The sequence below is a fragment of the Uloborus diversus genome, chromosome 4, assembly GCF_026930045.1.
Source record: "Uloborus diversus isolate 005 chromosome 4, Udiv.v.3.1, whole genome shotgun sequence".
Classification (NCBI taxonomy): Eukaryota; Metazoa; Arthropoda; class Arachnida; order Araneae; family Uloboridae; genus Uloborus; species Uloborus diversus.
In genome coordinates this window covers 60995587-61020855 of record NC_072734.1, presented here as the reverse complement: position 1 = coordinate 61020855, position 25269 = coordinate 60995587, and the positions used below count along the sequence as shown (strand labels likewise).

At 32.9% G+C, this 25269-nt stretch overlaps 2 protein-coding genes across 2 annotated transcripts in view; one reads left to right on the top strand and one right to left on the bottom strand.

Moving 5' to 3' along the window:
* Positions 1-11912, bottom strand: part of LOC129220594 (methionyl-tRNA formyltransferase, mitochondrial-like) — a 30729-nt gene extending 18817 nt beyond the window's left edge. Inside the window, exons 1-5 of the mRNA XM_054855024.1 lie at positions 11553-11912; positions 9514-9565; positions 9254-9402; positions 2087-2209; positions 1234-1336 (exon numbers count right to left, since the gene is read on the bottom strand). Of these exons, the coding sequence (XP_054710999.1) occupies positions 1234-1336; positions 2087-2209; positions 9254-9402; positions 9514-9565; positions 11553-11734 (609 nt within the window). The 5' untranslated portion in view covers positions 11735-11912. The remainder of the gene's footprint in view (positions 1-1233; positions 1337-2086; positions 2210-9253; positions 9403-9513; positions 9566-11552) is intronic.
* Positions 11913-12790: 878 nt separating this feature from the next.
* The window catches only part of LOC129221566 (transcription factor 25-like), a 58018-nt gene continuing 45539 nt past the window's right edge, over positions 12791-25269 (top strand). The window contains exons 1-2 of the mRNA XM_054856067.1: positions 12791-13065; positions 22577-22783. Of these exons, the coding sequence (XP_054712042.1) occupies positions 12922-13065; positions 22577-22783 (351 nt within the window). The 5' untranslated portion in view covers positions 12791-12921. The remainder of the gene's footprint in view (positions 13066-22576; positions 22784-25269) is intronic.

Here is a 25269-nt window from a genome sequence, read left to right as displayed (position 1 = left end):
GCAAGTTTCAATTGTCGTTTTTCTTTGGCAATTTTTGTAGTAAAACCAGTTCCAGGGACCAGTCTTCATCTCTCTTCTTGGAAACTTTGTGATTAGGGGATTGAAGCAAGATAATACGGGAGTGTTGGTATGAAAGGGGTGCTGTGTTTTCCCCAGAGTTTAGAATCTTTGTGCATTTCTCTCGAACATGTTGTCCACTTTGAGGAAAGGGGGTCGATTTTTTACCTTCAGTTTCCAGTGAAAACGGAAAATGCGTTCCTCATTTTCATCATTCTGCTTTTTTAACTCCTATAAAATAGCTGCTGAAAACTTTTTGAATGTGGGGAGCTACTAGTTGAAGATAAGAATTTTTAAATTTTTAGGTGAAAAACCAAGTTGAAATTGTTCATTTCAAAATCTCATCCTGTGCACTTTCGACAATTATAAAATTTCAAATCTAGTAAAATATTGAAGACTACTTTATTGATCGTAATTCCAAGTGATCTTAAAGTACATTTATAAATGCATATAGCATACGTATGTGTAATCGGGATAGTTTCTAGTGTAATTTTTTTAAAACCTCAAAAACTCGATACCTCGAATTTTTTCCCCATCCCGAGAGATTTGAGATATCGAAGTTATACTGTACTTAAAATGTTAACCACAAGAACTTTAGCATTTCATAATAACAAAAATTATTTTTGACTAAAACAAAATTTTTCAATATGAGTATCATTTTTTTTTAAATTGCTTTAGTGGAAACTTTTTCCTCACTGGAGTAGAATACATGTCTATTCCGGTGAGAAAGGTCCTCACTCGAATGTGAGGACCATAGAAGCAAAGGGGCGCAGTGAGGCTCTGAGGTCCATAGAAGTAAAAGAATGTATGTGAACGTTTACTAGCCAGGGCTACTATTGCCGTCTCTATCCTCAAAACAGATAAAAGTTTTTTCTACCACTAGTACCCAAATTTTTAGTTTCAACATTTACAATTCTTTACATCTAGGGTTTTATATTTAGAATATTACCAGATGGGTGGCATTAAAAACAGAGCAAATATTTCAACATTTCCCTTGGTCCCACATTCCCCTACTTTTGAAAAATATATATATACACATGAAAAAATGGTATATTTATGACACAAATAAAATTTTTACATAAGGATCAAAGCCTAACAAGTGGAACCATTTAATAAAATTTATATTGACAAGACATGTTTCAGTGCAAATTCAAATAGATATAGTTATTTAAATACCATTTCGGAAGCCATTTCTCCAAGATCTTTTGAAAGTTGTTTTAATGAATAGTCTTTTGGAATCTTATATTTTTCTTGCAATATTATTTTACCAATATCAAATCTGCAATTTGAAAAGGAAATACAATTGAAAACTGAGAAAATATTTTTATATATTCAAGGTATAATAGAAAATACGAAAAGAAAACAAAAGCAAGTTGAAAATTTGAATTAGTATATTCTTTTTCATTTCTTTATTTCGTAAATAATTTATTTTATTGCTAAAAAATTAAATATGTAATGGTTTATAAATTTAAAAATTGTTTTATTTCTCTAAACACTAGCTCTTACAAACATGAATTTTCACAATGCTAATAACCACATGCTTTATTAATGACGCCACTTTTTTTATGGTCCATAGGTTGAATAATGAGATTGGACTGTATTAACACCTAAACTATAATTGTTTTTTCAAAATTCTTCCAACAATATAATAATAATAACTATTGTATTTTAAAAAATCAAAAAGTAAGATTTTTCTAAATTTTACTTTTAATTAAAATGTTGCAGATAACTGTAGCAAAAAATATTAACTTTGAATACTAGATTTTGAAACAAAATGCAATTGAGAATATTTTATAGGATTTTTAAAGTTCATATTTGGTTTGATTACCCTCATTTACTCAATCATATTCTTAGTAAATATCCACCTGGTTGAAGTCCATAGAAAATCGGTTTAATGTCGAATAAGCAGAATTATTTTAATTCATAAAATTCATATCAAAAATTGATTCTAGTTTTGTCCCTTTCACAATATACCAAAGAGAATCAAATGTAAATGATAAGATGAGAAAATGAAAAACATTCACTTTACTTATTTGGAGAGACTTCTGTGATGGTGACTCCTGTCTCCAAGTCTCCATTGAGAATGGTGTGAATAAGAGGAGCAGCCCCCCGCCAGCGAGGTAACAAACTTGGATGTGCGTTGAGGATTCCACTGAAACACATCGAGAACCAAAAATAAGTTAACAGTGGGATATCTTGTAAATTAATCTGTAATAAATCCATGTGTTTAAATTTAAAAAAAAAATAAATAAATGAAAAACAATAAAAAAACTTAATGTTATATTAAGTCCAAACCAATTCCATCGGATGAAGAAAAATTCCCTCTTTTGATTGTTGCTAAAATCTTTAATTGTGATTTAAAATGTGGGAGTCAGAGTTAGGTATCACAACCTAACTTGTGAACACTCTCGATCAATTCACCTTTTAAACAAAAAACCTGTTTATCTGTTTCAAGGCTTCTGAGCTATAGACAGACACATAACTCCCTTTGTTTTTGCATCAGGGGTTAAAAAGTACATTGATGCATTCGATCATTGATAGATACTTTTCATCATGACAATACTCAATGAGAATGTCTCACCTTCGCTTAAACAATTGAGAAAACAACTCTACATTTTTCAAAATTTGCGAACATCAATAATGTTTTGTTTAAGGACTTTTATTTCAAACTAAGTCATAAGGCAATTATATGAATTAATAGAACTTCCAAAAAAAAAATTAATTTGAATTTTGACATCTTGAATTCAAATTATGTTTTTCGCAATCACGTGTGTATTTTTATGCGGGGGGTATGTGTGTTTGTGTCTGTGTGCTGGCATAAGTGTGTGGGTAGTTGTGTGTATGAATGTGTGTGTGGGGGGGGTATGTGTATGTGTGTGTAGGCATATGTGTTTGAGTCTGTGTGCAGGCATGAATGTGTGGGTAGTTGTGTGTATGTGTTTGTGTATGTAGGTGTGTGTAGGTGTATGTGTGTGTGTGCATGCATGTGTGTGTGTGCATGCATGTGTGTGTAGTTGTATATGTATGCGCGAGTGTGTAGGACATGGATGCAACCTGGAGACGGCTTTTGCTATAGGAGCAGCATCTGGAGGACCCAGTCTACGGTGACAATGCGAAGGGTGGCGATGGGAAAATAAAATGATAGGACATCAAAACAGTCAAATGAAAGCAATAAGCCATCATGATTGCTCAATAAATAAATAAAACTTTGATTGTTTACAAACAGTGGCGGATCCAAGGGGGGAGCTAAGGGGGCTATAGCCCCCCCCCCTTGATGTCCGAGCTTACACTAGATAAAATCGAAATTTCAGAGACTTTTAATACTTCAATACATTTGTGAATTTAAATAAGCATTATAGTTAAATAAACTACTATATATAGTGGCATATTAATGGAAGGAGGGAGGGGGGAATGCGTTTTAAAGCTTTGGAGAAAAGCTCTGAACACTCTTTCTAATATTACTACTATAAAAGATAGAATAAATTGTGTCTTTAAAACTTTAATTTTCAACTTTAGCCATAGAAGATACCTAAATTCTTTCCTACGTGCCCAATGTCTTTAAACGCAGCCAAAAATTGCGCTTTCTAAGACTTCAATTTGATAAATTTCCCAGCACTCCCCCCTAGTATCAGCACAGATAGCTTTAAATTTGGTTTCAGAAAATTCTGTTGGAGAATCCCCGAACCTTTCTTCTTCATATACAACCTAAAAATGACTGTTGAAAGAGATTTCGGGAGGGAAGTAGGTAAACATAAGAGTCACAAGAGGAGGTCGGGGTCCTCTTTCCTCTATCTTTTACAAACGTAAACATTAAGTCACATTTTTAGGACCTCAATTCTGAAAAAAATCCGAAATAAAGACCTGACTTGACTTTTGTAGCGTAAGGACATCTCCCCAACGTTGACGAGAAAGATGTACAGTTCAGTTTTTTTTCGAACTTTAGGGTCAAGAAACTTTTAGAGACATCCCATAAACTTTTTCCATTTCCCAAATGAAACGCCACTAAAGACAGCCTTTTGAAGACATAGTTGTTAAAATATTTTCATAGAGAGCCTCCAAAACTTTCTGTTTCCTAAACGTAAACAAATATTGACTAAAATTAAGTGTTCAATGTCGAAAAACATCTGGAGGAAAGCCGCCTAGTAAGATAGATTCACCAGAAATTGCGTAAAACTCCTTCTTAAAGACTAAAATTTTGAAAATGTTCCAAAGTAAATCACCAAAGAATTCCTCTCCTAAACGTACCCAAAGATAGCCTATAATTGTGTTTTTCCCCGAGTTCTACAGTGAAAAACTTTCAGAGAGACCTTCTCCATCACCTTCATGTAATCACAGACAGCATAAAATTGCGTTTTTTAAACTTTTATTTGTACAAACTTCTGCAAAGAGCATTCGATCCCCTAATGTCTAATATCGCTAAAGATAGCTTGAAAATGACTATAGCTATGAGAAGTACTCAGGAAGGAACCTCAACCCTGTTTCACCTAACCTTACCACCAAAACGTTCAAAAAATTGCGTTTTTGACATCAATTTTGTAAATTTTTATGCAAGGGCTCTAACTCTCTTCACGCATCCGCTTCTTTTCACTACCTCTCTCTAGCAGTAGTTGGGGTAAAATGTTTATCCCAAGCTTTTATCTTTACTTTTTCGATCAGGAGTCATATCATCATGTTAGCATAACTCTTTCTGTTATGTGAATGTACTTTTATCTATCAATGTGATAATCTACTGAGCTTTATATGAGGTTTTGGTCTGAGCATGGCTTTAGCTACTCCAGACTCATGAGCATAAATCTAGAGTGCAGCTGCAATCTCTGGATGGTGTAACTGACCTTTTCGGTGTTTGCTTTCAATTCCGCCTCAGCTCTGGCCATGGCGCGTCAATTTGTAGCTACATATCCAATTGAGATGTATATAGTGTTTTCAGACCTTTAAAATTTTTCCGAAGTATTTATATTCTTCAGATTATTCTACGTGAGTTTATTTCAAGTAAAAAACCATATTTAAAGCCATAAATTTTTCAGGAGAGGGACGAGGGATTGCTTGTAGGGAAAATTTCATAATGTTTAAACAGGGGTGTCTGTCCCTCTAAAAGTGATAGCTCCCCCCCCCCCTGCTAGTTAAGATTACCCGCAAAAACAGAAAAAAAAAACCCGTCTGAAATAGTGACTCACCACTTGAACTGAGGATACCCCCCTCCCCCTTGTTCGAAGTCTAGATCTGCCACTGTTCACAAATAGCTTTCACGGTTGCATGCTCTAACTGAAAATAATTATTCTACATCATTTTTGTGGATGTTTATATTGATTTTCAAAAAGATTTTGATAAGGTACCGCATGTTGCTCTTCTCGGCAACTGTAGGAAAAACTTTACTTTGGATTAGAAATTGGCTGACTGGAAGGAAACAAAGAGTAGTTGTGATGGGAAATCATTCTAAATAGAGTGATGTTTTAAGCGGAGTTCCTTAGGGATCAGTTTTTGGGCCTCTTCTGTTTATTATTTGATCTTCATTGGGGACTGATAATTTGACTAGCACCAGCCTAGCTGGGCCAAGAGCCTGTTGCTGGTCATCACATTTGTATTTGTATCATTGTATTGTATCTGATTTTGATCAATTTCCCAATGGGCCCGTTTTCATCTATGAGCTAATGGGCCAATCTTGAGCAATTATTCTACATCATTAATGTGGACAGGGGTCTGTCCAGGATTTTTCACAGGGTCCGTTTTTTGTGAAAAATCAAATAATTTTGTGAAAAGTGAATTAATTTTGTGAAAAATCAAATAATTTTGCAAAAAAAAAAAATTGTTTAATCGAAATTTTAGAATTTAGAGCGGGCACAAACTGCATCATTTAAACTTAAAGTAGTGTGTTTTCCTCTTCTGTGTTGAGAATATCATTCTGGGTGTATCAAGTAGCAATATTTATCTACCATTCTACATTATGTTAAATTATACTAGAAATATTTCTGTACAGCATTTAAAATAATTGTAACAAAAAAATAAATAAATAAATAAAATTCAGACGAGAGGGGGTTCAGCATTTAATTTTTTGACCCAAGACACTCTTAAAAAAGCACAGAATTTCGTTTAAAACTTATAAATTCCGTGATTTTAACAAAAATAAAAAGAGATTTCATTTGTTTACTTCTTAAGAAAATGTACTAAACACCAAAAATTCAAAAAATCGGAATCCCATAGTGGATGCAAAGAGATCGCAATTCTCAAAGTGAAGGCATCAAAGGTACGTATGGCAAACAAAACGGCTTGTAAAAAGAAACATTTTTGATAAAATTATTTTTAAATTACATTTTAGAGTCCTATGATAAACATATAATTAATATCTGTGGACACAGTTAAAGAAAAAATAAAATTAAACCATTGTTTCAGCATTTTAATTTTTGACTCATAAAAGAAAATGGATTTTTACTTTAAAAACTTTAAGTGCGTGTTCGAACAAAAATAGAGACTTTTCATTTATTTGCATCCTAATAAAGCGAAGTTAGCTTGAAAAAAGAACAAAATATGATTCTTATATCGGATGTTAAAAGATTGTATTTTTCAAAATGTAGACATCTAAAGAAAAAAAAAAAGGCAAGTAAAACAGTTTATTTAAAGTTAATCATCCTTGTCAGCATCGAAAAATCAAACCCATATAATTTTCTTCCAAAATAACAGTTAAATATTGCACCGCACCATAAAAACGCAAATATTGACAAACTGGTAAAATGATGAGAATATTTTCTAATCAAGTCATTATAAAGGTTTAATGCCAGAGGCTAAATGGCGATAATTTTGAAGTTGGTAAGTATCTGAAGCGATCATATTTTTTCCCCCACCCATACTATCCATTTGCAGTTCTAAGTTCATTTCGCTGATATACATTATTGTTTATTAAATTATCAGAGGGGAGAAAAGTGCTTACCAACGCCTTTTCAGAAAAGTTTACAACAACACCGCTGCTTATTAGCTGTGATAAAACAAACAAAATTATTTAAAACCAAACTTATTTTCAGCTGTTAATTTCATTCCAAGAAACAAACAACAAGCATTATATTTATTTGGCAGTAGCAATTTATCACTTGCAGGAGCATCGATTTTTTTTCTTTTGCAAAATTAGCAGATTTTGTATAAGCTGATCCCTCTAATTTGACTTTTAAAAAGGTTTCAAAAATTATCGGTTTAATATGTTTAATATGCGTTATTTTGCTTTCAGATTTGCTCTTTCAAAAAACAATTTGTGAAAGATCCGTTCTTGTTTATCAGAATTTTGTGAAGGTCCGTTTTGGTAGGTCGGGATTTTGTGAAAGGTCCGTTTTGTTTGATCGGATTTTTGTGAAGGGTCCGTTAACGGACCCAAATATCCTCTGGGCAGACCCCTGGTGGATGTTGTTTATATTGATTTTCAAAAAGATTTTGATAAGATAAAGCATTGCTCTTCTCAGCAAACTAGCTAATATAGGAATAGGAGGGAAACTTTACTTTGGGTTAGGAAATGGCTGACTGGAAGGAAACAAAGAATAGTTGTGAGAGGAAATCATTCTAAATGGAGTATTTTAAGCGAAGCTTCTCTGGGATCAGTTTTAGGGCCTCTCTTGTTTATAATTTTTATGAATGACATCAATGAGAATCTTTCTGGAAGCATGAATTGTTTTGCTGATGATGTAAAAGTTATGGGAATTGTAGAAAATGAAGAACAGGTAAAACAGCTTCAAGAGGATTTAGATTATAATACTAAGTGGGCGGATAAGTGGGGCATGAAATGTCAAGTACTACAATTAGGTCATGGGAATAAGGGTACGAGTTATCGTTTACAGGGTTCAATCATTATTCAGGCAGAAAATGTTATTGATCTGGGTATCTTAATAAATCAGAACTTCAAGTTTAGTCAACAGTGCAGCATTGCAAGTAGCAAAGCCAACATAATGCTTGGGTTTATCAATAGATCTATTTCAAACAAATCTAAGAAGGTTCTTCTGCCTTTATGTAGGATTTTAGTAAGACCCCATTCGGAGTATGCTGTGCAGTTTTGGTCACGTTACCTAAGGAAAGATATTTGTGTATTAGAAAGGGTTCAAAGAAGGGTAACTAGACTAGTAAGGGGACTTTCAGATTTAGATTATGATACCAGAGACCAGACTTAATAGGCTTAATATGTATAGCCTGGAGCAAATGAGGATCACAGGGGATATGATTCAGCTGTTTAAATTTATCATAATGAATGATGTTAATAGATTAAATTTTCTCACAGAAAGCAAGACAACGGGACATTGTTTTAAGCTATTCAAATCACAGGCTAACCTGGAAATTAGAAAAAATTACTTTAGTAGGGTCATGGGCACTTGGAACAGCTTACCAAAAGAGATGGTAATGAGGAAGGGGGTGGATAGCTTTACGAGGGCCATTGATCTTCATTGGGGGTATAATAAATTGACTAGGAGCAGCCTAGCTGGGCCAAGAGCCTGTTGCTGGTCATCACATTTGTATTTGTATTAAGTAAAAGAACAAGTCAAAATTAATGAAATATAATGCTTTTTTCAGGTCCGTCATTTCAAAATTTTCCAGAGGGCAAAGGTTTTTTGTTCAATACCTTTTATTGGGGGAAAAAAAAACATAAATTCATTCTGTTTCTAAAAATATATTATTCAAATGACAGATCTGGCACTTTTTTTTAAATTTCCCATTTTGTTGGCCTGAAAATCTTTTTTCTGTTCGCTTAATATCACTTTTCTATCTGTTTTCTCTTAGTTCCTAGTTCCTTTTCTGACTTGAAGAATTTTTACCTAATCAAAATTGAATTGGGACTGTTAAGAAGATTGTTTGTAAAGAGGTCGAGCATAAATTTCTCGAGTTAACATAACACCAAACAAAAAAAAAGAATCTTTTTAATTGGATCCTCATTCAGGGAATATTCATTCTTTAACCTACAAAATCCAGAGGGAGGGGGGGGGGGTATTCTTCGGTGCATGCGAAACTTTTGAAAAAAAATAGAAAAATGCAATGCATTTTCTTTGGAGAGATATAGGCATATGGAACAGCTAGCCCTTGAAAAACTTCAAGGGAAATTTTGTGTACAACAAATTTCAAGGGTAACCATGGCAATTACATAAACATTTAAACACACAAGCAATTTCCACCACATTCAAAGTTATGCAACTAAACTGCATAAAGCAAAATGATAAGCAAGAAACCTACTTACAACTTACAAGCTAGGATGCTATCAGTTGGTATCATGTGTCCGAAGGATACCACGACACCCACATCGTAAATGCCAGAAGGGAGATCATAAGGCCATGCATGTATGGTTAAATTATTTTTCTCAGCATATGTTCTGACGGCACAGTCAGACTTTGAGAAAGCAATAATCAGCAATTAGTGTAAAATTCAAAGAGCAAAATATTAAGTGATGAAAAGCAATAGTAAATGAAAGAAAAACATATTTATGAAAAGTTATCTTACCTTGATACAAACTATTTCCAAAGCATCAATAATCTTGGAATCTGATGTTAATCTATGAGAAATTTTCAGTTCAAAAATGTTACAGAATGCAAGGTACAGATTTTTCATTTGTTTTATACAGGAAATTTTACATTATGTTACTCAAAAAATTAGAAAATGAACTAAAGGGCGATTCTCAAAAAAATTTCATGTGCGTAACGCTAAGTTTTTTATTCTATTCAAGTAACTATAAATTAAATATGGGATCAATTGTCATGGTTTGATGGTATATTAAAGCATGTATTATTCCCCAACAGCATTATTTTTTGGAAGCTTTGGTTAGCTCAAAAAAATTAAAAAATTAGCGCTACACATGGGACATTTTTTCAAGAATTGCCCTAAAATATATAAAGGGTGAATTCCAGCAATATTGGAAGGACAGTTTTTACAAGAAAAAAAAATCGATGCATTTGTGTCCATGAGCTTATCAAAGTACATATTTTTCAAAAACTGATGCATAGACTTATATACATCATGGTAAGTTGCTAAAAAAGCTGAAGCCAAAAATTTTTTGTTAGTAACTTTTTTAAAAAAATCAAATTAAAAAAATGGTAATGGAAGGACATTTTTGCGACAAAAATGTCCTTCCGTTACCATTTTTTCAATGTTGAAATTTTTAAATTTCTGAGATTGTCACGTTTGATTCCTATTAATTTGTGGTGACATCTGTTTAATAATTTTTTGATGTAATTTATACAATTTGAAAACACTCGTTTTGAGAAGACAACTTACTGCTAGAATATTGATTTAAGAAAGTAAAGTGGGAAAATAATTCAGTGTTTAGTTTACTACAGCAGCGGATTTCTAAATTGGCTACTATCTAGTGGTTACGGCAGACAACTTCCGTAGAGAGCAATTTTTTGAAATTCTACATTCCTTCAGCATTCATTAGAAACGTAGCGGCGCCTAATGTTTTTTCACTATTGCAAGAAATGTAGTATGAGCAAGTATGTTTCAGCATAATATAGACAGAAATTGGTTTCAACTTGTTTGCAGAGAATACTTTTAGTCAACACATAATATTATACTTAAAATGTTCAGTTCCACATGAAATAAAAGTTACTGAAAACTGTTATCTAAAACTAATTACTAATGTCAAAATAATTCATAACTGAAAGAAAAACAGTTCAATCTCTGCACCGGGGAAAGAAAAAAAAATAATGAAAATCAATTCCATCTTAAAATAAATGTTGGGTGCCAAAATTTAGATAATTCTGCCATCTAGCAACCACGCTGCCAAAGTTTTCGCCAAGCTCCCACACCAGTCACATGATACATGTGTGAACCAATTTTCTTCATAAGCAAGACTGGGAAAGCTCGGTCTACTCTAATTATTAGTCTATGGTTTTAGCTTAAAATTTGTTAAAAACAGTATAGGAACATGTAAACATGTCAATGACTCAGCTCCTCTCAGATCGATCTTTGGGCAAGTCTTAGTCTTGAAATGAAATGTGGCAGAACTTATAAAGCATTGGTTTTAAATAGAAAAAAAAGTTTTACAAAACAGCTGCATGGGCTGCATTTTCCAAGTTCACGCAATTTGAAACTTTCCAATCCCTTTTCAGTAAAGGAAATAAAACGATATTGGAGATTTTTTATCAATTCATATTTAAAATTCATAGATAAGAAAAGGAAAAAAAGTTGGGTATAACTTTGATATACACCCCCAAAAATTACGCGCCAAATCTGGCATTCCCTACGGACTTTTTAGGGTTGCTGTTCCTTATTTTGGTGTTGCCAATTTAGGTTTTTTCAGCTTTTAGGTTTTTACTGTTGCCAAATTTAGTATTTTCATGTATTTTGTACCATTTTTTGAGTTTTTTTAAAAGTTTTGTGGCAACAATTTTTGTGGCAACAAAGTTTTGTGTCAACAAAAACAAAAAAAGTCGCCAAATTTCCGATTTGGGGGGTTATATCAAAGTAGTTCCAAAAGTTGTGCATCGAGAACTACCTTATCACACAAGATTTCAAATAAAAGTAGTTTTTGCATTTTTTCTTACCTGCTGGCATTCATAGCTTTTAAAGTAAAAAGAGAAAATTCATCTGTACCATAAAATATCACTCTCCATGGCTTTTCGGCGGTATTTCGAGAAAAAGCAGAAGACTTGCGAATCCATAACGATTTGAATAGCTGCACAATGTTTTGTCTTATTGCATTTGTTGATTTAGCAGCATTAAACATACTAACTAATAGATACTTTATCTTGCAAACAGTATCACAAAATCTTGGAAATATCACATAATAAAATCTTCAGTTTGAAAATTTAGTAATGACGAAATATGTAGTTTCAACTTTTTCACATCTTTTATGTCAAATTAAAACACTTCCAACTTCTTTCATCCAAATTGTTTACAAACTCTGGAGCAGGCGAGAAAAAACGACTCGGGTACAGTTACCCGGAAAAAAAACACTTAAGGGTAGCGTTCGACGAAATTCACCAGTCGACCGGTAAGTAACTGGTTACTAACCGAAGCGTTCTATGATCAACCGGTTACCACGGTGGTTACCATTCTAAGCAGTTGATTGGTTGATTGGAGCACGTGATCATTAGCTGTCACGTGCTTTACTAACCGATCGCTCTCGGTCAAGCTCGTCGAACGCAACCAAAGAGAAAGGAACGAAAAATCTAACTGTTTCGGCTTGATAATCATATCAATATTTAAAGGGTTAAGTTGCTTCCTGACTACATTTTTCTAAAAAATACTTCTTTTCCCCTGAAAATCATTCGAACGATTCAATCAGCAAACCCAGGCTGCGTTCGGAAACGATCCACCGGTTACACCGCGTGGTTAGTCCGGTGTGGTTATGACGTATTTGGAATTTCTCTAGGAATTCCGGTAGAACAGCTGTGTTTCCGAACGCTCGTGGTTAAACCGCGGTAGTTCTAGTTCAGCAGCAAACGACACTCCAATCAACGCGTAACTTTCATAATAGGCAAGTCACGTGTGTTACGATCAAACCATGAAACACGACCGGATTGGCCAACACAGACTTTGTGACGTTTGTGATCTCGCTAACCGCTTCCAGACAGCGGTGCCACAGGTTGCTACCAAGTCGACCGCCAGAAAACAACCGCAGTGTTTCCGAACGCGGTTAAGTGACGTCAGCGGTTCCACCGCAAGCGTTTCCGAACGCTTGCGGTTGCACCGAGGCGACCGATCCGCGTTTCCGAATGCACCCCAAACAGCTGAGCTAAAAACTGCAACTTCAATTTAAATCCCCAGAAAGTCTGTGACACATGCATTACGTGATTGAAAGATGTAATGTTTGTTTGGGTTTTGGACATTAAATGTTTTGTTTGTTTTAAATTTCAGCAAAGTTTAAAGTGCATATGAATATTGCATTTTATTAGCTAAAGCATTTTAAAAATGTCTAGTCGTGTTTTAAAAAAGCTCCATGGCGAAAAAGACCTGGCGACAGTGCTTGGCATGGATGGAATGAGCGAATCTGATGACGGTGGAGCAAGTTTTCGGGGAGCGGTGGAAAAGCCCGTCAATAATAGATTCGAATTGGTAATAAATTAGTCATTGTAACTACGTAGAAGAACTTTGCGGAAAAGAATTTGCGTGAAAAGATCATTGTAGAAAAATGTTGAACATTTCCAGACTCTACTAGGAAAATAACACATTTGATCTGCATTCAACAACGTCAATAAAACACTAAATTTGCAAATGATTGCATATCCGTGTGTCGAGATGAAAAGGAACCCTTTTTCTAGTGCAAAAGTGAGCTAATCAATGAAAAAACAAACCATTAACATTTTTGTCCTGAATTCTTTCTTGCTTTATTCATCACAAACTCACTTTTTTGCATTGAAATTGAGTTCCTTGCAACCTCAAAAGACGTGTATACTAGAGGTGGGCAATGTCGTTCTATTTAATGATCCGTTCATCAGAGGATCGTTCATTCTTTCGATCCGTTCAGGGCAAAATCATCTCAAATTAAACTTTTTCTCAAAAATTCAAATTAGCCGTAAAACTTGAATGATACCTCTTTTTAAAGGTGAAAGCTTGCAGAATTTGAAAATGTGTGTAAATGCTTATATTTCCAATAGATTTTTGGTTTTAAGTTCATGTTAAGGCCTCTATCAATTGGTTAGAAATAGCAATACACAAGAGTAATAAGTTAAAGACTAACTATTTAAAAAGGAAAATATCAAATATATTTTTTCTTTTCACCTGTTTTATTTGCATAATGTTCAAAGGTTCTAAATAATTCAAAAAGTTTTTTAACGATCGAATTAATATGTCTAAAAATGCTGATGAATTTTTTTCTGAATTACTTCGGTACATCCATTACTAATTTCGATTTAAAATGATGCTAGTAATTTTTTTTTAGCAGAAAACGCCCAAATCGTAGGCTTACTTTTTGTTTCAGTTGAATAACATTTTACTAAAAAATAATTATTATTTGATGAAAATAATTGGGTAAATCAATGGTAATGGACGTACCAGTTATGTCTGTTATCAAAATTAGGCATTTTTCGATCTTCTGTTTTTTAAATGGTTTTAGATTATTTGTATAGTCTAAATACATAAAACTTTTGTCTATTAAGTCACCTATTATTTAATTTCAAATTAAAAAAATAATAATAAAATGATCATATAAAAAAGTATATTTAGAATGTTAAATTGAAAAAAAAAATAATAAAAAATGTTGGTTATTAATCTTGGTAATGTTTTTAATATTTATTTAGACATTCTTGCTCTTAAAACCATTTTCAATTCTAATTACTGAAAAAGTAACTAAAACCATCCTTAATTTATATGTATGGTAAACACGGTTAAAGTATAGACAATTTGTAAAGCAAAGTGCATGTGAACAAAGTTGTTTCACAGGTAGATTTCTTAAATTTTAAAAGTCAAAAGAAAATGACAAGAACCTACTGGGCTAGTTCTCGAAATACTAGACACACTTAGATATGCTGCTTCAGAATTTTTTTCACTTGCAATGGAGGACAATCCGAAAATGCATAATTAATATGTTGCAATTCCAGACATTGATGAAAATTTAACTTGACAACAGCTGTTGTACCTAATATCCAAAGACTACATTACATAAATCTATAAAAGACTATCAAATCCTTGTACCTGATGAGTCTTCAGTACTAGATAAAATGAAGGAGTTTAAATTAAACAGAACAGACTGTGAAGAGGCTGAAAATGATCCTAATACCTGCTAAAAATTAAGATTATTTTCTCAATGTTAAAATTGCAACTAAATGCAAAGAACTGTTAATTCATAGCTGAGCTTATGAAACTTACCTAAGGGGATGTTGGGTATGAGGTGAAATATTTAAAGAAAACTGAAAGTAGTAAGATATTTATAGATAATGGACCTGAATATTATCATTGCATTATACTGCTTCATTATTATGACTGGATTGATACTATGAATCCATTTAATGTTTCAATTATTGACAACCAAGTTCGAAATCATTTTTAAAATCCTGTATTAAAATTTTGATTTAATCACCCACACCTTGATTCCTTGATATCAATTATTTTCACTCTTATTATTAATCTTTTGGAAAAGGTACGTCCATTACCACTGTTGGTACGTCCGTTACCGACACAAAATATTTTTTTTCATTATAATAAAAAAAAAATTCTAAAAATATTTTGATTGTTTTTGGATCATAGTACATTTTAGTCTGTATGAAAAATATTTTTTCACTTGTGAGATGTAGTAACTCAGAGAATTTTAATCAACACTAGCCGTCTTGTCCAAAAATAGTACGTCCATTACCATTCACAAAAATGCCTAGTTCTCAGATTTATTTTATGCTTGAAGACAAAATCTTGTACAGGGTGAAAGAAAATGTTAGACTTGATCTAAAGATGCTAAGATTTTAATCAGCAAATCAATAAATTAGCTAGAAAACATCTTAAATTGTTGTATTTTTCTTGTAAATGGTACATCCGTTACTTTGATTTTGCCCTTCATTTAACTCGTTCATTTGAATGACTTCGTTCATTTAAAAAAGTTGCAGGTGATCTCTGCAGGACATTCTCAGATACATTTGATATATTTCATTAGATCAATAATATTCTTTGAAGGAAAGATAACTAAGTTTATCCAAAAGTAAAAAAAATATGCCTGTGAAAAATGAATCGCAAAACTTTATTCAGGTTCAGATGCATTAAGCAATTATAGTGCATTTTATAAGATATTTCTCAGCTGCCAAATGGAAAGATATGTTTTCCATTCCAAAAACCACAGGTTCCATTTCAGCATGTCAAAAAAATTAAGTTATTAAATTTTTCCAGCTACAACACTGGAGAGGGCAAAAAAAAAATGAAATTCTGCAGAGCACTTGGCTTTAGTGCAGAAAAATTTGACTCCCTAACACCAATTGCTGTGCAATATATTGTGACTCTGAGTTAATGTTTTCTGTTTTGGCAAGAGACTTGAATTTTGAGATTTTTAGAAAAACATTAAATAAAGATAAAATTAAAAAAATGTTTTAAATTTCGCTGAACTTTAAGCCTTAGTGTGGTGACTTTTTAACTTCCTAACACAAACTGCTGTGTAAAATTTCAAGTCTGTGAGTTTATTATTTTTTTTTTTTTTGTTCTGGCAGAGGTCTGAATTTTGAGATTTTTATATAAAATTCCTTAAATACGAGTGACACATTATAAAGTAGCTACATACCTAGTACGCTGCAATAGTTCGAATTTTTGATCACATCAATGACATAAGACCACCCTCTGAACCAGGTGTTTCCTTTTAGGGTAAGGGTGAAGGGGGCAATGCCCCCCCCCCTACTTAAAAAAAATTGACGTTTTTTCATGCAAGTCGGTGTGGTTTTGTAGTTTTTAATAAAATTTCATTGAGTTCACACCCTTTATCTCCCCCCCCCCCTTGAAAATATTGAAATAACAGGCCTGTTTTTAACAGAAATAGGCTGCGTTTCTTTGTTTATATGGGAAAATGATGAGAAAGTCACGTGGTTTAAATATTTGATAAAAGTTGTCTGTTTTATTTGATGAATATTTTAAAATATTTTCAACTCACCAGGGGTCGATCCAGGTTTTATTTTTTGGGTCCCCATTTTGTGAAAAGGCAAAATATTTTTGTGAAATTTCGTTATTTTTGTGAAAAAGCAAAATATTTTTGTGAATTTTCTTTGCTTTTGTAAAAAAGACCTTCTCGTGATTTTTTTCTTGGAAAAGATTATATTAAAGCATTTTTAGCTGTCGTATCGTTATAGAAAAGCCTTAGACAGGTTTTAGGGGTGATTGCAAGTTCTTGAAGAATACCTGAAAGCTGTCAAGAGAAAATGCTCTGGGGGAGGAGGGAAGTAAGACCCTTAACATTTTATTCGTAATTTGACACATACATTACATTTATTGCTTTTTACAAATATACATATGCAAGGCACACTTTCTTAAGGTGAAAGTCTCACAACAGATTTCCTGTTTGCCCCTCTCAAATACTTTAAGAGCAATGAAAACTGCACATACTGCTGAACGTAATGATAACTCCTAATAAATACAATATGAACAGACTCAAAGATATCACATATTTCTTAACACAGAAGTGAAATACTCATTAAAGATTCCATGTATGTGTTTGAAAAACTTAAAAGTAATTAAAACCCAAAATAATACTGCACCAGCATTCAGCGTTTAATTTTTTGACGTTCTTACAGAGTAGGTATTTCGTTTAAAACTTGGCAATTTAATGATGTTAATAAATATATAAGAAATTTTATTTGTTTGCCTCTTAACAAGGTACAGTAAACATCAAAAATGCGAAAAATTCGTTTACCATGGCCGATGTAAGGAAATCAAGATCTTCAAAACAAATAAAAATATAAAAACAGCATGTAAAATAATTTTATTTTAAGTAAAGTTATTTTAGAATTGGATTTTGAAACTCAACACAAATTAATACTAAATATATATTGCGTAATCAAAGTAAAATTTAAGATTTTCCTGAAAACAAGCTACCAATCACAAGTGTCCCTCTCCCGTCCCCCCTCTGACGCTCTCAAGCAAACACACCTCACGCAGCAAGCAAAAAGATAAGATGGGGGAAGGTGGAAGAGGCTCCCGCGTAGATGCGTACACCTTTGCGTTTAAAAAATATTGTAAAAAGGCTGCCTTTTTATAAATTTTTGTGAAGGGGCTGCTTTTACGACGCGGAATTTTGTGAATGGGGCTGCTTTTGCGATGAGGAACTTTGTGAATGGGGCCGCTTCTGCGACGCGGAATTTTGTGAATGGGGCCGCTTTTGCCATGCGGAATTTTGTGAAGGGGCCGCAAAGCGGCCCCAATTTGACGCTGGATCGGCCCCTGCTCACTAAATGAAAAACTGAAATCATTCACCAATTGGAGCAAAAGTTTCGCAGCCCCTTCAATGGGCTGTTTTCCTTCTACATCTTAACAAACTCTCGTTGCGGCATCTCTTCCAGTTTGTTGATGGTTCAACATCAGGCTCCAAATCTTACTTCAGTAAAATTAGAAAAAGGTTGTGAGACTCTAAAAAGCGTCCCATAGTTGTTTTAGCCATTAGAATGCAAGTTGGCCCGACAATATTATCAGGGACTGATTTACGGCAGGGCATTCGGGGCCCGGGGCACCAAAAGAAAGGGGGCACCAAATTTCTGTCATCTTTTTTTTTTTTTTTTTGAGCAAAAAGACAGAAAAAAATTCCAAAACAGTTTTATGATGGACAATGCGAAGAAGTCATATTAGACTCTAAGCAAAGTTTCAAGGTTTCCTGTTTTTATGTAATCTGTTATAATTTAATTACAAAAATAAAATTCAGGATGTCAGCCTATGATGGAATATTAAAGAAATTTTCTTGCTTGTTTGAATGCGACAAGCAAAATATTCGAGAACGTGCAAAAGATCTTTAAAAATCTTACTTCTGTGATTTGGAGGAATCTTTTCCTGATGAATTTATTCATATTAATTCTATCATCGGAAAAGAAAGTTTAATGACCGAAAAGTAAAAAAAATCGATAAACTTGGTAAATGGATATTTCTGCCAATGTAAATACAGCCCTGAAATTGTTTTTGACTTTGCCAATCTCCAATTGTAGTGGAGAACAATCATTTTTGCTATTGAAGAGAACTAAGTGTCCTTTGTGTACTCTCATTTCCGATAGTAAATTATCTTCATTATATTATTATCAATAGAAGGAAGTTTGACCGTAAAACTTGGTTATAAGGACATTATAGAAGAATTTACTACAAGAAAACAAAGGAACGCAGAAAGCACATTATGATTTACCTTAACCATCATAGTTTTTTCATCTGCGACTGTAAAAAGTTTTCTTACATGAGAATTTATTTTAGAGTTTTCTTTCTATAAAAATAATATCCAAATATTACCTTCATTATTTTTTTTTTGGGAGGGGGCACCATATTTGTCATTGCTGAGGGGCACCCAAGTGTGTAAATCGGTCCCTGAATATTATGTAAAGACCAACAATATTTATTATTAATATCACATGCCATGAAGTAAGGCATTTTTTTATGCACTTCTTATCTTCCTAACTGCGATCTGTCTGAAAACAGCTAATAGAATATTGAGATTGTACACCTCCACTATAAAACCACTAACTAAGTTTCAAATTTTGGTCAAATTTATTAATGTACGTATTCTATCCTGGTTTAGAATAAAACCAACCATTATATTAGAGCCGGAGCTAAGCATGCGTGGGAATTCCTTCGTGCATCAAGATACTTGCCGAAAAAGGTATCAGTGGAATTGATTCCATCAATTGCTAGAAAAAGTACATTTTTTGGTTTTGATAATGTATAGTTAACAAGTTTTATTAGTAATTTTAAAATTTTTGATCAATGAATAGATTTCTATATCCAAAATGCAGTTCTAATTTCTTGCATATTTCCCAGAGAGTTTTTGTAACCATATAAAAACATTGATTTTTAATCGAACTTATTCTTACATGCTATTAGATTATCATAAAAGACCTTGTAAATTTTTAATCTCTATCCACCTCAACAGCCACACGATTAAAAAAAAATGTTTTTGTGCATTGAAATTCAGACCTCTTACCAGAGCAGAGGAAATTAACCCAGAGAAAGGGAAATGTTCGTAATATGCGTTAAGAGTCTACAAAATTAAAAACTGGGTCGTTATTACAAATTTTTCAGGGGGGGGGAATAAAGGGTGTGAACTCAATGAAATTTTATTTGTAAACCACAAAATCATGCCCATTTATACGTAAAATCGTTAGTTTTTTTAAAGTAAGGGGGCCATTGACACCTTTCACCCTAACCCTGAAAGGAAACACCCGGTTCAATGGGTAGCCTTATGCCGTTGATGTGATTAAAAATTTGAAGTACTGTAGCGTATTAGGTATGTAGCTATGTTGTAATGTGTCACTCGTATTAAGGAATTTTATATAAAATTCTCAAACTCTCTTGGAAGCTCTTGCCAGAGCAGAAAAAATTAACTCACAGGCTTGAAATTTTATGCAGTAGTTTGTGTTACGAAGTTTAATTAATTCCCCACTAAGGCCTAAAGTTCAGCCGAGTTTAAAATATTTTGTAAAATTTCTCTTTATTTGGTGTTTTTCTAAAAATCTCAAAAATTCCAGCCTTTTGCCAGAGGTGAAGACATTAACTCAGAGTCACAAAATTTTGCAGAGTAATTAGGGTCACAAATTTTCCGCACTAAGGTTAAGTGCTTTGCGGAATTTCTATTTTTTTTTCGGCACATCCTAAAGTATATTATGGTATTACCAATAGACCATGCATAACGAAAAAAGTAACAACAAATACATCACCTAAATATTATGGAGCTTCAAAATTATTTCACAGTACCGATGAGAACAGAAATAAAAAAAGTAACACTTTTTAAATGGGGGAAAAAAAAAGGCAGCAATCATCCTTTTTGAAATCTCAGGATAATTTAATGTAAAATAAGCGACTTGGAAGTCTTCAAGTAAATTAAAAATAAATCAGTATAAATGGTAGTTAATAGGGATAGTATAGAATGCAAAAGAATTGCCAGGAAAGTGATAAAGGGTATTTTTAGAAGGATTTTAGCAATTTTGTGCTACAGGAAATGAGCATTTTGTTAGTAACCAAAACAAGTTACACAAAATACATGGAATACACGGCCAGCTCAGTCATTTCCAGCCGAGGACTGCAGTTTCGGGCTTATTAGCACTCATCAGCCCGGCATAGGAAAGTGACTGAGCTGGAGATGGAAAACCTCTTAAGCAAGTCAAGAGTGCGAAACAAACTGGTAGCTAATACAGGATTAGCAGACCAGACGAGTGACCGAAGCAATGGTTCGGTTCAACTGGAAGATTGATCGTGAGGCAAGATATATTCAGTAAATTACATGGCTAATGGGCGGTAATTTACTGAATATACCTTGCCTCGCGATCAATCTTCGAGTTGAACCGAACCATTGCTTCGGTCACTCATCTGGTCTGCTAATCCTGTATTAGCTACCAGTTTGTTCCACATTCTTGGCTTACTTAAGAGGTTTTCCATCTCCAGCTCAATCACTTTCCTATGCCGGGCTGATGAGTGCTAATAAGCACGAAACTGCAGTCCTCGGCTGGAAATGACTGAGCTGGCGGTGTATTCCATGTATTTCTGCTTTAGCCATGGCTAATGGGCGGTAATTTACTGAAGTTACACAAAACTTTACTAATGGATATATTGGAAAATTGCAAATAAACTGCAACGGTTAAAGAAAAATGGTGCATAAAAAACAGAAAAAGATATGAAATGAATAAATTATACTGTTCTGAGAAAACGAAAATTTGGAAATTAAAAGAGAGTTAAAAAGTTGGCGATGAATGTATTTTTTTTAATGCAATTTTATCATAAGTGTATCGATACAATGTTCCAAACTGTACACCATTCAAAAGAACGGTCATTCTTTTTTTAAGTGAATGAACGGATCCGTTCATTTTAAGGGTTCGTTTATGAACGACACATCTCTAGTGTATACAATCATTTTAGTTGACATTGTTTTTTATAATTTAAATTTTTAGCTCAAAATATTGTTTTTATTTTTTTTAGTACACTTGATATTTGTACTCATATATTAATAGTTTCTAGGATCAGATAAAAAAACTTGCTATTTTCTTTGCAGCATTGTATTTTTGAATTATAATTTTGTAAATTATAAAACTTTTTGTTGATCAATCTAAATCTTAGATTCTAAAGGATAATCCTGTTTTACTTATAATTTGTGTAATGAAAACTACACTATGACATACACTGAACAATGGTAATTTAATTTCCTTATTTAAAAATATTTTTGTTCCAGCACTTCATTTTTGAAATAATTATACCTAATTTTAAAATTTTCTAACGTATAAGAGCAATGCTGATTTAAAAGGAAAAGGTATTCAACATCTTTGTTGAGTGTAAATGCAAATCTATGAAAGCATTCTAATGCTGTGCTGCATCTACAGTTTTTCCAAGGGAGGACTAATCGTCAAATTATGACCCCTACTGACCTTCCTTCAAGTTTTGATAATGAGTTTCAAAAAAAAAAAAAAAAACACAGAAATGGGATGAAGTTGCAACCCACTAGATTTGGCATTGTTGCAATGTACCATTTTACATGTTATTTTTGAAACTTTAAGCATTGTACTGTGTGTCTCCAGGCTCAGTTTAAAAGATTGTATTTTAAGAGTTTACTGTTTTCAAATTTGTAATTAAATGAATTAAAAATCATAGATTTTTCTATTGATCAGTTAGCTTCTGCAAAACTTTTGTCAGATGTCTTTTGAACTATAAACTAATGTCTTTGCATTTACAAAGACATTCTTTGTGATCCCCACAAACACATATCTGCAATTTTATATTTAATTGTATTAAAATTTTTTATTTTAAACAAGCAGTTAATGTTTCCAATAGCTAGTTTATGTGATTGAGAATTGATATTTTATTTCTTGTGTTTTGTGTTTATTTACTCTCTTTTCATTTGTTGTTTTTACAATTTATTAGTAAGTTCCAAAATTATTCAGGATTGATAGCTTACTCTGTGGTGACTTTGCCTTATTTTGTTGTGCAGCTAAATAATGTGGACCATTCGTTGTCTGATACTGAGACTAAAGAGGATGATGATCGTGAAAACGAACCTTCACAAGATGGGCAGGAGAGAAAAAAGTTGGAGAAGCAAGACTCTACTCACAGTACTGATAGCTTGAAGCGACGCAAAAAGAAAAAGAAGAAGAAACTGAAAAATCAAAAAAGTACAGAGGAAAATTTAGATGATGGGGTTTGTAGTTTTTCTTTTTTTTCCTTTTGGTTTTAAGAGTTAAAAGTTTATTTTCAAACATATGTGGATAGTTCTCAAAAGGTGATAGCAAAAAAGTTAATTCTGAGCAATTTTTAAAATTTTCAATTTGACATCAACTGTTTTTATTGCATAGTATGTATATCTAGAACATCATATTTTCACATAAAAAGACAGCAGGTATTTATAAAAATTATTAAATAGCAAATTTAATGATCGATCTGTAGATAACATAGTTTGGACATCATCACAATGTAAATTTCGCAATTTTCCAATATATATATATATATATATATATATATATATATATTTTTTTTTTTTTTTCAAATTCTGCAATTAAAAATAGAGAAGATTAATAAAGTGCTTGGGTCTTTAAATAATAAAATTTTGTTATAGTTTTGTAGAATACAAAAAAAAAAAAAACGCGGGTAATAAAGTTGCTAAAACTGACGCAATTGGCGAAAACGGGAATTCCCCACTGGTAACACTTTGCTTTTCATATGCTGTGAGTTGTCGATAATCAGGGTTTGTTTGGCGATTTTTGTGCAAAAAAGAGTAATACTTAAATATTAGAGCTTTGAGGAACTATTAATTGAATAATTGCAGTTTAGATGTTGATTTATTGTCATAATTAAAAACATTTTATCCAAAATATCAGTAAAATAACAGATGATCATGTTCGAAACGTTGAGGAGTTATGTGCTGCCTCCGTTTTGTTTACTTATGCGTTCATTACAATCACAAGCTTGTGTTTCTACTGTTATTTATGTAAATGTTCGATGCATAATGTATTAATTATCCAAAATACCAATGGATTAACGAAATTAACATTATAAGAACCTTTTTTATTAAGGTTATAAGACAGTAGATGATTTATAATAATGAATAAATAGACAGAATTATCGGCATCTAGACCGTAAGGCAATTGGGACATCTCACGTGTATGTTTAAGAAACATGATATTACTTCAAAGATACTGCATAAAAGCATGTGAAAACGCTTAAAGATAATTAAAAATTGATTTTGAGGATTGAAAAATACCTTTCAAACATATAAATCATATATGTAGTTCTCAAATAATAGCATTGTCCAGATCGTTACTTTTGGACATACATCAAACTTCCAACTAACTTTTTTTCTAAAATCGTTTTCAAAATAAATAATATGTCTTTACTTTTGTAATTTGTGAAAAATATTATCAAAAAATTATTTAGTTTGAAATTTTTACCCTATAGAAATAATTAAACAAAAAAACTTTTTTGATGGTACATTTGCTCAGTTAATGTTTTGAATGTCCAAAATTGTGCCTTTTAGCAAAGAAAACATTTTTTAAAGGGTATTTGAAGAGCATTTTTTTCTTAAGGTTTGTCAATTCTTGTCTCTATACAGTATTATAATTTTACTCAAAAATAATTGAGTGAATTAAAATAAAAGTTATTTGGTGTTAAAGCTTCAAAGTTAGGTCTGTGTTTGCTCCCAATTTTTGAGAACTGCCCTTGTGTTTAACTTGATCCTTTTAGCTACAAAAATTTTCGTCCATGAAAATTGTTAATATAGTATTTTTCTGCTCTATATTGCCTATAGCCCAGTGACTTGGTGGTAACTCTTTGCAAAAGCACGCAGCAAACTTGAGTTCAATTCCTGGTTGAGGCACGGTTGACTCAGCCTTTCATTTCTTCAGCAGGTGGATAAAATGAAGTTTAAGCGTAGCGTGTCTGGGAACTAAACAGAAGTGATTTCATGGTTTGTTGGACCACCTAACTTTAACGTCTGCCTTTGTACCCCTGAGCACCTCAGCAATGAGAACCGAGATGGGCACAATAGACCCCTGGAAGGCAACCCCATGGGCTGCTGTGCCAATATGTTTTATAATGCTTTCAATGCTTAATATTTATGAGAAAAGAAAATCATGTTATTTTAAATCGCTCTTCTAAATGAAGACCAATACACAACCCCATCAAAAAAAAAAAAAAAAATCTAAATGACTCTAATATTTACTTCAAACTGTAGAAAAATGCTGAAACTTTTTCCTGCTCTCCTCTAAACATAGCTAAACTATATTAACTTTAACATTTTTGTACATTTTTTTTAACTTTAAGCAAAAAAAAAAAACCTTTAAATTTTGTGTGATCTCCTAGTTTATAAAAACCCTTGTTTTGCTGGTTTATTTTAGTTAATCCATGACGCTTTGAGTTATAGACAGGGCCGGATTTGGAAGTGTGGAGGCCTCGGGGCAACAAAGGAGTGGAGGCCCCTAATCAGGGTTCGAAAAGATCATCATATTTTCGAAAATATTCGATATTTTGATATATATCCGAATATTTTGATATACATGTATATATCCGATATTTTCAACCCGTGAAAGTTAGGATATTTTGTAAAAATTTTACTGTGGGGGCCCCCTTTGTTGTGGAGGCCCCCAGGGCAGTAGCCCCGCCTGCCCTCCCCTAAATTCGGCCCTGGTTATA